At 37.9% G+C, this 12,906-nt stretch overlaps 1 protein-coding gene across 1 annotated transcript; it reads right to left on the reverse strand.

The window, feature by feature from the left end:
• Positions 1–11,548: 11,548 nt before the first annotated feature.
• Gm20803 (predicted gene, 20803) lies at positions 11,549–12,232 on the reverse strand. Its single transcript, XM_030251615.1, has one exon. It carries the CDS (start codon positions 12,230–12,232, stop codon positions 11,549–11,551), a length of 684 nt encoding a protein of 227 aa, XP_030107475.1.
• Between the last annotated feature and the right edge of the window lie 674 nt (positions 12,233–12,906).

Here is a 12,906-nt window from a genome sequence, read left to right on the forward strand (position 1 = left end):
TGACCATATTGAATGGTGGAGAAAGGAGATTCACAGTAAATTATAAATGAAGAAAACAAAAGTTACAGCCCTATAACTGATACTCCCACAGCTTAAGCTGTGTGGAAGCATGGAGAATGTTGGAGGACTTGCAAAATTTATTTTGGATCTCATTCCTCCTCATTGCTCACATAATTTAGTACTTAATATCCTCGTGATTTCATAGATATATTTTTCTAAATACTTCTTAATTAAGTTGTGTGAATGTGTGTAACTCTGTGAATGTCTCTTTGCATGTCTCTCTTTCTATGTATATTTTTCTCTGTCTCTGTGCCTACTTGTGTGTCTCTGTGTGAATGTTTATGTGCATGTCTCACTCTGTATGTCTAAGTTCCTCTGTCTTTCTGTCTCTGTCTGTCTATCTATGCCTCTCATCTTTTCTCATTTCTTCTCCTTGTTTACCTTCTTCTTCTATTGTTTCTCCTTCTTTGCCTTATCCTTCTCCTCCTTATTCTTTTCTCCTTCTGCTTCTCCTTTTCCTTCGCCTTCTCCTCCTACTCCTGTTTCTTCTTCTTCTTCTTCATCTTCTTCTTCTTCTTCTTCTTCTTCTTCTTCTTCTTCTTCTTCTTCTTCTTCTTCTTCTTCTTCTTCTTCTTCTTCTTCTTCTTCTTCTTCTTCTTCTTCCTTATTCTTCTTCCTTATTCTTCTTCCTTCTTTGTTCTTGTTCTTGTTCTTCTTGTTCTTCTTGATATTGTCTTTGGTCTCCTTCTCCTCCTCATTCTTCTTCTTCTTCTTCTTCTTCTATGCCTTTGACTTCTCCTTCTCTTCCTCCTTCTCTTATTCTCCTTCTCTCCTTCTCTCCTCCTTATTTAACCTTCTCCTTTTCTACTTCTCCAAGTCCTCCTCCTTCTTTTTGCTCTTCCTCTTCTTTTGTTCTTCTTCCTTCTCCTTCTCCTTGTCGTTCTGCTCCACCCATTCCTCTTCCTTTCCTTCTTCTCTCTTCCTCTCCATATTCTTCTCCTTCACTTTCTTTTTCTTCTTCTACATTTTTCTCTATCTCACCCTCCCTGACTCCCTCCTACCCTTACCCTACCCTCCCTGATCCATTCACAGACTCTCCTCCAGTACTACTGGTCATTTGAATTTTGTCTTGCCAAGCTATGAAAACAAGGATGGTCTCCTGAGGCATCCCCTGTTACTGGTCTTTTCCATATGTCTTTTCAATTGTCCTTTCACTGTTTTACAGATTTCTTCTAAGATCATTTTACCCCACCCCACCTCCATGCCTTGATTTCTTATGGTGGGAGTGTCCAGAGTTTCAAACTCACATCCTCTTTCCTGGTGTTCTGCCTGAGAAACCACAAAATCTAGGGGCTAGAGTTAAATTTGATCATTGAGCTTGGGGCATTGTGCTATGTACAAAATGCCTGGTCTCCAGGCATGCTGAAGTCCTTAAACCTGATGAAGCCTAATGGGTCGTAATTTTCACCTACATGGGAAAGAAGGCATTTACTCAGTGTTTCTGGAACCCTGGCTCCTGGTAAAGTTACCAAACCCACAAGCACTCCCGCCCAGCAGTGCCTAATGGCTAGCAGTCACATACAAAATGACCAAAGGTTCTGATCTTCGGGTTAGATAACTTCTAGTTACCTAGCAACAGCAAGATAACAAGCCCAATATATGAGAGGCTACTTAGCCCTACATCAGTCTCTCCCTCTCTCTCTCTCTCTCTCTCTCTCTCTCTCTCTCTCTCTCTCTCTCTCTAACTTTTACAATCCTTACTCTTTGTAAACTTTTACCTCTTTCTCTAAGTGTTCACCTTTCTTACTCTCTAACTTGCTTTCTGTCCTTCCTTCTATGTCTTTCCCCATCTCTCCTTTTGGCCATGGCAAGTCTAACAATCTTTTTACCCTTTGTTTTTCTCACTGCTGTCTAAAATAAAGCTCTAAAACATTAGACTGTCTATGTTTTTTAAGGCCCTATATGGGATGCCAGAGACTAAGAATCTGGTACCATTGTCTTCCCCTAGTTCACCCTCATCCGTGTAGTGTCAGTGGATTTACACAACCAGATGCACAACCAGGGATGCATGGTAATTATCCTTCACTCCTCCCATGTCAGCCTTCACACAGCACAGAACCTTCTGCTGGCCATATTCTCTCTCACTTCATCAACTTCCCCTAAACCCACAGTTTCACACTGGACACTTAACATTACTACGAATTATTAAAATGTAACTGCATTTAAATTTAAAAATCATCTCCTCATTTGTGTTGATAACAATCCAATGCTTAACAGATATTTGTTAGTAGTGCTTACCTGTTGACATTGATACCATGAACTTCTTATTACTTCTGGTGCTTTGTGATTTTTTTTTCCAAGCAAGATGAGGACTTGAACAATTTATGAAGTCATGTCTTTGGACTCACAGCACTTACATGATGTAGTTCTAGTTTCCCAGAGACTTCCAGTATCTGTGATGAGCCATAAACTTGGGACATCTGCAGCATGACCCAGAGTTTCATTGTGCTGAGCAGAGAGATCCCAAGATTTGATTGCTTTCTCTGTCCAAAGTATATATATATGCGATTAAATTACAATTGCATAGTGGTTTTTATTACTCTGTGTTATTATCATTTCAAATCCTCTTATTTCTTGGCTGAGTTGCTAAATGATACCTTGTTCTGTGAACCAGCTGCCACTTTTGTTCTAAAGCGATTGGAAGAATCTTTTCAGCTTTCCTAGTTCCATTTACTGAGAAAGGTAGCTTCCCTCTGAGGTTATGGTCTCAGAAGTTGTTGGATGTTTCAAACCCTTCCCTGGAATGTCTGGGACTCTGCAGAAAAGGAACGAAGACTTTTGAAACAAAAGCGAGAAACTACTTGGTGACTTCTTCTTGTCTTGTGAAAATTCTGAGATCCATTCTTGCAACTGGAAATATTCAAACACATTAAAATTATTCTACAATGAGAAAATCAACTGCATTATAATTCTGATACTTACTGACACATGAGTTATAAGGATGTTCTTTATTAAAAAAATCAATTAGTTCTTACACTCTTTATTTCGTTCTAGAACACATTTTCCCCCTTTTAACAGCTAAAAAAAGTTATTTTAATTCAATTTCATTTTTAAAAATCCATATTATTTTAAAAACTTTAGTGGTAATTGTAATAAGTATCTATAAAGTGTTGCAGATGGATCATGCCCTCTCTTTCTGAGGCTAATGGAAGGTTATTAAAAAAAATTCTTTCTAATGAACATCTATTCTTGTTGTTGTTTTTGTTGTTGTTGTTATTGATGTTGTTAGAGGTTATTACTTGACTTCAGGAATGTTAAATGCTAATGAGGGTCTTATTGTTCTCCAGATGTCTCCTTTCACCCCCCCCAATATATATATATATATATATATATATATATATTTTACAAATATATATATATTTGTAAAAATGTGGTGAGTTCCTGAATGCACAATATCAAATGTTTCTGATTCAACTTGTGCACAATGCAATCTAGATTCTGTCTTTTTACATTGGTTTTCCTTTGCAGGGAAATGAAATACCAAAGCCTATCTGAAATTAAGGATTTTTCAAAAGTCTCATTTCCTTGGGAATTCTAAATAAAAGTTTATATTCATTATGGAGAATGTATTATGATCTTGTCAAGGGCATTTTAATATGAATTTCTTTCCTGTTATGTTTATTTTTCCTTGGTGATTTGAAGTCGAAGCTACTCAAATGAAAAAAAGAAGAGGTATCTAAAACTACTTCTCATTATCTCACTTTCTTTAAATTGAGATTTCTGATGTTGAGGAGGAATGAAGTGAGTGTGCAGATTTTGTCCACATAATTCCTAAAAGAAAGAGCAATAGTCATGTTCCACAAACACCTGTATTCGACACCCTAATTAAATTGCATGGGTACTGGCTGAATCTAAAGTCCCTGTAAATGAATGTGTTTGTGTGTGTGTGTGTGTGTGTGTGTGTGTGTGTGTGTGTGTGTGTGTGAATATTTCCATGTGTGTGTGTCTGTGACTCAGTATATCTAGGTGAATATGTACATGTGTGTGTTAGGATTTTATTGCTGTAAACAGACACACTTATCAATGCATGTTTTATTAGAAAACCATTTAATTGGGGCTGGCTTACAGGTTCAGAATTTCAGTCCATTATCATCAAGTTAAGAATATGTCAGGATCCAGGCAGGCATGGTTCATTTGGAGCTGAGAGTTCTACATCTTCATCTGATAGCTGCTTGGAAATGAATAGCTTCCTGGCAGTAGGCGGAGGGCATTAAAGTCTGTTCCCACTCAACATCAAATGTGTTTTTGAGTGTTTATGTGAGTATTAGTATGGGTTCTATTGACATGAAGTGTCACCAGGATCATAGTAAATTTTGAACACTTTGTAGCTTCTTTTCAGATGTTTACTCCATTATTTTCATGGCTGGAAACATGGTTGCCTTCAGACAGACACAGTGTTGGAGAAGGAGATGAGTTTTAGGTCTTGATATACAGGAAGCAGATGGAGACTGTGTCAAACTGGAGATTGCTTAAGGACAGCAGACATCCAAGCCTACCACCAAATTGTTACATTTCTTCCAACAAGATCACACCAACTCAACAAAGACACATCTCCATCAGTGTCCCAACTACTCCACCAATGTCACACCTCATGAAACTATTCCACACCTCCTGAGAGTGCCACACCTATTGGCACTATTTATATGGGCCCATTAACATTATTCTTAAAACTGTTCAATGGACCTTTCATTAAAGGTAACTTTAATGAAAGAAATAAAGAATGTTTCAAAAAATAAACAGGAGTATGTATGTCTTGGTTACTGTTCTCTTGCTGTGAGAGACATCATGACCAAACCAACTTATAAGAGGAAACATTTAATTGTGGTCTTAGAGTTCCAGAGGGCAAGTCCAGGATATCATGGTAGACACCATGGCAAAACAGAGGCAAAACATGTAGAGCAGTAGTTGAGAGCCAACAACTTATGATGGAGATGGCAGAGAGTAATGAAAGAGGGAGAGAGAGAGAGAGAGAGAGAGAGAGAGAGAGAGAGAGAGAGAGAGAGAGAAAGAGAGAGAGAGAGAGAGAGAGACTGATGGGTTTTTGATATTTCAAGGCTCTGTGACAAGTCTCCTTTAATAATAAAACAAATTCTAATTCATTCTAAACAGCCCATCACCTGGAAAACTAACACATTTGAACGTGTGATCATCTGTGGCACACATTTATTCAAAAGAATAAAGGAATGAAAAAGAAAATGAAATCAACTAATAAGTGGCCATGACACTTGGTAGTAGTTTATATCATTACTTTTCATTTCTCACAGTTTAGGGTTATTTCCATAACATATTTCTGATCAGCCATCATTCTCAAATAATCCAAAGGCATCCTAACCCCACCCCACACCCACACACACATTTCTACTTGATTAACCATATTGGCATTACTTATTTTCATGGAAACATATCCCTTAATCCTGATTTAGTTCAAATCGTGAGAAATGTTGATGTATAATTAATTCCTATTCATAATGGGATAAAACAGAAGTCAACAGGATTGAATCCATTGTTCCTTGGAGCAGAAGATTTCCCATCGATTTAGTAAAATATTATAAATATGATTTTAAAAGAAGGCAACACCCTGAAAAAGTCTTATTTTCATATTTTCATTATTTACAGACCATTCTGTGGTATAAATAGGAATCTAGAGGAAGAAAGGTGTTTAAAGTCACTGACACACACACTTAACTGAGGTTTCCTTAGCACAGGAAGAAGATATATCAATCCTCTATATCTGGAGAGTTTCTCCAGGACCCTAATGATATAAAAGTCTTCAGGTCTCTAGGTTAAAACAACATTGCTTTTGCCTATAATTTATGCAAAGTAACCTCTTTTATACAGTAATCATATTGATGTGTGTATGCATACAGAAATATACAGGTAAGTGCAGAGGATAGGGAAGGGTATACTGTTTTCTGCTACTTCACTCCCTAATTTTCCCCTTGTGACAGGGTTTCTTGCTGAGCTAGGAGTGAGGCTGACATTCAGGAAGCCACAGTCATCCTTCTGTCTCTGCCACTCCAATTCCTAAGCACTGGTGTTGTAGGTGAATGTTTGACCAAACACTTGGCTTTACCCCTGGGACATCTCCCCAGATTCTTCTTTATTTTAAATAACCTCTGGATTACTTTTGCCCTCAATGTAATGAAACTGCTGTATAAGAATTTGTTATTTAGAAGATGGACATATAAGTGGTCTGTGTGTGTTCAGTACAGACATGGTATATTAAGAACTACTTTCCTTAATTCTTTGAGAATTTCATACACTATATTTTGATGGAATTTACTTTCCAATTCTTTTAGTAACTCCTCCCAGAAAAAAACCTGGCCCATTCCCACTTAACTCCTCCTGCCAACTTCATATCTCGTCTTCTCCCGTTTGTTACAACCCATTCAAATCATTTGTGTTTCCCATAAACTCTTGGGCATCTGGCTTCCAGTAGAGAATGAACAATCTATCACCTTCAAAGTCAATACCTTTGATGAAAACTGACTATTCATCCTTCATCAACTGTCTATACCTTATCAGATAGTGATAAGTGATAGTGAGCCTTCCCGTTCAGTGATGGAAGACAGAATGGCCTGATTTTGTGCAGAAAGACACAGTTTTTCTCTTACCTCTGTGCCTTACAAGATTTTCATTCTCTTCCTTGAGGATTTCTAAGATTCAGCTCCTCTACTTCTTGCCTCTTTCTGTGAGTATTTGTGAATATGCATGTGTGTCTATATTACAGATGTCTGAGTTTACATACAACTCAACTCAGAGTGGGATTTTGCAATTAACTGCTGGCACTATCTCACACTAGACTATATTCCTTAATGAAGACTTGGTGTGGGTAAGTACCAGAAAGGAACTGGAGATTGCTAGATATCTTCAGAGTTAGTTGTAGTATAGGTGAAGTTTAGACTTCTGACCTTACATTCTGGCTAGAACCTATGGGTTTAAGATGCATGGATAGGTGATCAATATCCTGAACTTGCATTGCATTTTTGTTCTTTTTGAACAAAACGGAGATATCCTTGAAGAGATAGATGGATCCTATCACTTTGTTTCAAATAAAGAATTCTGTGGTTAAATTGTTTTGAAATGTCAGTCATGGGTCTTTGATGAAGGCTTTGGTCCACAGTACAATGTTCATAGGTAGTACAATATGCTCTCTGAAAAGTGATTGGAACCTGAGGGCTTTAATCAATGAGTTAATCAATCAATGGATGTGCATGGAATGGGTAAAAAACTTGTAAATGAACGTGGTCATTTGGACATGTCTTCAAAGCTGTTTATTGTCTTTGTCCCTTCTTGTGTTAATGCTGACTAGCTGCCAATAAGTTGAACAATTTTGCTGCTTCATGCCCCTTTCATATTCATGTGATCATGGATCCTTCTTTCATTTGTGATAGTAACATGTCAGGTTCAGAGGAAACATGGCTTAATTATTTAATTTTTTTTTCTAGAAACGGCATGCTAAGTGTAGAACCAATGTTACCTAGTTGTTGTAGTTGGAATATTCAGCCACGGTATCTGTTGTCTTTGAGACTCAATAACTTTGCTGCTACCCACACCACTGGTCTTTTTTCTGAATTCACTATTGTATTTTAGTAGATTTCAATATCATATGAAGTACCAGAAAAATGAGTGAAAAATGACAGCGGTGAAATGTGTTTAGAATCATTAAATTACACACTTAAAAATAAATAAATCAATGGATTTATATAGTACATAAATAAAACTCCAATAAAACTTCTGAAAAGGCTTAACTAAATGTGATGCTTCTCATGTGAGTTGTTATTTGTCATAGCACCTGTGATTTAGCTGTTAATAGTAGTGGGTTTTATTACTTATGAATCAGACACCAATACATCCATGAAGGGGTAACACTCCATTCCCTCAGGAGAAATAAATCAATTAAAAGTCATTGGATTAATTGATGAGAATTTTTTCTGGTTAAAGCTGACTTGGCAGGAAGTTGGACAGATTGGAGTGTCTCCCAGAAAGTGTAACACACATTAGAATGTAGGTGTTGTGAGGCTATAAGACATATTCACTATTTGTCACCTATTATTGAGTATTCTTGCTGTTGGAGGTACTTACCCTTCACTTCTGCCATTAGGGAAGTGGGTCTATACCTAGTCAGAAGGAGGAGATTGGGATGAATAATGTTTGTGTGGGTTATGGAGCAGGATAAACCTTAATGTGCTGGGATTTTTTTTTATCTCCAACTTGACAATCTAGCGTCACCTTAGGAGAGAGATCAATTGAAGAATTGTCTCTATTCACTTGGTTTTTGGGTAAGTCTATGGGACATTTTCTTCTTTGATGGTCGATGTGTGAGGTTAGGCAACTGTGGGTAAGCTCATCAGTAGTCATTTATAAAAGGGAGGCTTTTACTCTGTATTTAAATAAAATATTTGATCAAGCCACATGATTTTTGGTGGTTTGAATAAGAATATCCCCTATAGATTCATATATATGGATATTTAGTCACCAGGGATTGGCAGTGTGTTTAAGGATTAGAAGGAATGAGAAAAGATGTGGCTTCATTGGAGGAAGTGGTAGTGTCAATAAGGGTGGTCTTTGAGTTTTCAAGAAACCAATGTAATGGCAGAATATCTGTCTCTGTCTAAGGATCAATAGTTCTCTATTGCTCCAGTGCTGCGGTCACTAACTTGATGTTGGACTAAACTTCTGTAAGTGTATTCAAGCCCCCAGTTAATGCTTTGTTTCATAATAGTTGTTTTATCCATGATGTCTCTTCACAGCAATAGAACAATGACTAAGATAGGGTCAAGCAATAAGCACTCTTTCCTGGTAATGCTTCAAGTTCCTGTTTTGCCTTCCTTGGTAATAGTCTGTAACATGTAAGCTAATAACCCTTATATTCCCAAGTTATGTTTGATGTTAGTATTCATCAGTGTGAGAAAGATGCAAACTAGAACAATTGCATGTCATTATATACATGAGAATATCTTACCTTTAAATTAAAATAAAACACCTACACATTATTTGTCCTTATAGGATAAGTGACAGTGGTACTATTAGATATTTTGTTTCTCTAAGAAATTGTCTTACTTAAAATTTCTATTGTTGTAAGGACATACCATGTCCAAAGAGCTATTTCCATAGCAAAAGTTTTATTCAGCTTATATTCCACATTGCTGTTCATCATCAAAGTAGTTGGGAAAGAAACTGAAACAACACAGGTTCTTGGATCCAGAAGCTCATGCATAGGCCATGGAGTTGTGATGCTTATTGACATGCTCCTTAAGTCTTGCTTCCATGAGGAGCACAAGACTACCACCACAAGGGTGTCACCACCCACAATGAACTGGGTCCTCTCCCACCAATTAAGAAAATTCCTTACAGCTTGATCTTAAAGAGGCATTTTCTCAACTGAGGCTCCTCCTCTTTCAAGACTCTAGATCTTGTCAAGTTTCTATGAAACCAGTATGGCACTCTGAATGTAGTTGGACTACGAGGAGGTGTGGCCTTATAGGAGTAGGTGTAGCCTCTTTGGAGGAAGCATATAACTGTGAGGCTTTAAAGCTCTGCTCAGTGTGGAAGACACCATCCCTGCATGCAGAAGACTCTAAGCTTCCTCTCCACCACCACATATTCCCAGCCACTTGCATGTTTACTTCCTTGATGATAGTGGACAGAACCTTTGAAACTGCAATGAAATGTTGAAAAGCCCTAATGAAATGTTTCTAATGAGTTGCCTTAGTCATAGTGATTTTTCACAGCATTGGAACCCTAATTAAGACATCCAGCTAGCACAAAAACTCTCTTAAATACCAAAATTAATCAACAATAGAGAGTATTTTCAAGTCATTTGGCATTTAAATTTATTCTAGAGAAAAAACACAAATGATTGAGTCCATGACAAGCCTGACTAAAAACAAAACAAAAAAAAAATAACAATACAAAAACAAAAACAAAAAAAAAAAACCAAAGAAAACAAAAACAAAAACAAAACTACAACAACAATAAAACCAAACAAACAAAAGAAACACTCAGAGTGATTATGGGACCCAGTAAGACCCCCATGAAGCACAGGGGCTACTCAGGAGTAGTGACCAACATATTGGGCAACCTCATAGAGTTTGAAACCCATGAGAACTGGCATAGAAAAGAGGTCAGCACATATGCATTGAGTACACCTTCACTGTTTTATGAGAATGAGGTCACACATAAATTTAAGACTGGAATTTCCAGGGAATAGACAGGCTGAAATGGTACATAGGTATGTTGGCAGTCAGATGTTTGGAGGAGAGCCAGGGGAACAGGCCATGGGGAACATTTTTATGGTCATCTGGGGCACTCCACAGAGACATCCAAAAGATCACAGGATTCATCCCAGGCAAAGAGTGCTCAGGGAAAGCACTCAGGATCCATGCCCCACCATATATTATCTCACCGTATACTCATTTTCTCTTTTAAATTACTATTTGACCTGATCGGCTGGCTATTTGTTAAGAAACCAAAGAACCTAATGTGGATATGTCCAATTTTAACTACTTGCAGAAAATTTCTATTCTTCCTGGGTCTCCTGCTTCACATTTTGAGAACTTCATCTTAGAATATTTTTGTTCCTCAGTGTCCTTTACTCCTTTGTGTGTCCTTTATTGTTTTTAAAGGTTACCATCAATTTAATCTTTCTTAACTTCTACCTGGTCTCTTTTCTGCATGTTAATATTGGATTTCTTAAAAAGATATCTTAATGGGAATAGAGAGATGACCATGTTGTCAGGAGTACTTTTGTACCGCAAAAAAACTGGATTTGTTTTCTTGAATTCATATCCAATGGTTAACAATCAGCTTTAATGCCAGCTCCATGGGATCTGACAACTCATGTCTCTGTGGTCACCTATACTCTCAAGCTACTACCCACCCATATAAATAAAGATAATAAATCTTAAAATGAGAGACAAGTTTCATTTGGTTTCATTATTCAAATGAAACCTTATTTTGTCTGATTTATGAATCTCTTTGGATCAGTTTTCTGGGTTGCACTTTGTGTAACAAGGCCACATTCCTTTTATCTATCACTCTTTCCCCCAACTTGTTGTTTCTCCCTCAGACTTCATTCCAGAGATTCTATCTATGTCCTGTCTTTCTCCCCTTCTTCCTAAAAATCCATCTTTTGCTGCCATCCCTGCTCCTCTAAGTCATATCTCCAATTCCTTGCTCACTATGCAGACCACAGAATCTAAGTCCTGTCCATTTTAGCCTGTGTAATATTAGATGTATGCACTGTTCACAGCCTGAGTTGCAACTTTCATCTTGCTTTGATGTTCTTTCCACCATAGTCCATCTCTTCCAACAATGTGTTCACTAAAAGCATGTCATGTCACACGTATTAATTTTTAGAACAAAACAAATTTTATTGACAAAGATACTGAGGTTGTCAAAGACCCATAGGTACCCAACACAGGAAAATAAACATTTTTTTCAATCCTATAAGTTTACTTTTCTGTACTTTGTGATTTTTTTTAATTTAAGTGATATTTGACACCAGAGTATAGACATAGATATGTAGGTCACCAAGAAATTTGATAAAGTACACAGTAGAATTGGCTAGAACTTTGTAAACAACCTTTCCGAACTTTTTGGATCCATCATCTCTGGTGTACTGCACCCAGGAACCTATTAAGAAGTCATTGTCATCACCTGATCTCGCCTCAGCCAGAGGGGTCTCTGGAATGATGTGGTGGTTACCTTCCTTGTAGTCATCCAGGAGCTGATAGACGTAGAGGACCGGATCCTTCTTGTAGGAAATGTAAAAATAGTCCTGTAAGAATGGCACCTGGGCTAGCACCATCCCACTCCAGTTGTCCTCAGAGCCATCTTTCCCCTCAAATTTGTGTTGTACCTCTCTGCAAACCAGGGCGCTGGCGAGGTGGACATCCCTCACCTGAAGAAAAACTACTTTGTGAGGCAAGACCTTAAGATTTAAAATCCTCTCATCGCTGTGGAGCTCCTGTCCGTAGACACTGTCAATTCCGTCATACTTCACCAAATAAAGAGAAGGGTTTGTTGGCAGTTGACCTAGAATGATGGCCTTCCAATGGGTGACAGGCTCATTACCTTCCTTCCACCCGTGAGAAATTCTGCAGCCAACAATATTCCCCAGGGCCTGGGAAGAAGGCTTCCTCCTACTCTTCTTCTTGAGTGATGTCATGCTCAGACTCTTCAGAGGTATTGTCTTCTACCTGGCTGTAGACCTGTTGTGCTAGATCACACTGTCTAAGTGGCTTCCATTCTCTTCAAATATCATACTTGCCCATTGCCTGGGACTGAAGATCTTGCCCGTTTACGCCAGACACAATGCTGTTGCCTCTGTCATATATATGAATTCCTGATGGGCAATGGTTATGGGTTGGGAGTGAATGCTGGACCAAGACTCTTCTCTACGAGAACTTCTGAGCATGTGAAGAAGACTATGCTAAACAGATTTGAGCTCCTAAAATTAATTTTATAAAAATAAGAAGTTAATAAGTCAGCCATGGTGGTACATGCATTTAATCCCAGAACTCAGAAGGCAAGGACAGGCAGATTTCTAAATTAGAGACCAGCCTGGTCTACAAAGTGAGTTCCAGGGAAGCCAGTGCTATAGAGAGGAACCCTGTCTCAACAACAACAACAACAACAACAAGTAAAAGAAAACAGAAGAAAATCAAACGAAAAACAAACAAAAGAGAAATTCAAACAAAAAATAACAAAACAAACAATCAAATGGAGAAGTTAATAGGAAGTGGTGGTGACCCATAACTTTAATCATAGTACTCAAGAGGCAGAGTGAGGCAGACCTTAGTGAGATAAAGGCTAGTCTGGTCTACACAGTGAGTTTCCTGA

The sequence above is a fragment of the Mus musculus genome, chromosome Y, assembly GCF_000001635.26.
Source record: "Mus musculus strain C57BL/6J chromosome Y, GRCm38.p6 C57BL/6J".
In the NCBI taxonomy this organism is placed as follows: Eukaryota; Metazoa; Chordata; class Mammalia; order Rodentia; family Muridae; genus Mus; species Mus musculus.

Bases quoted from the DNA above. Each gene is read 5' to 3' on its own strand.
- Gm20803 (XM_030251615.1), bottom strand. From the start codon at position 12,232: ATGACATCACTCAAGAAGAAGAGTAGGAGGAAGCCTTCTTCCCAGGCC.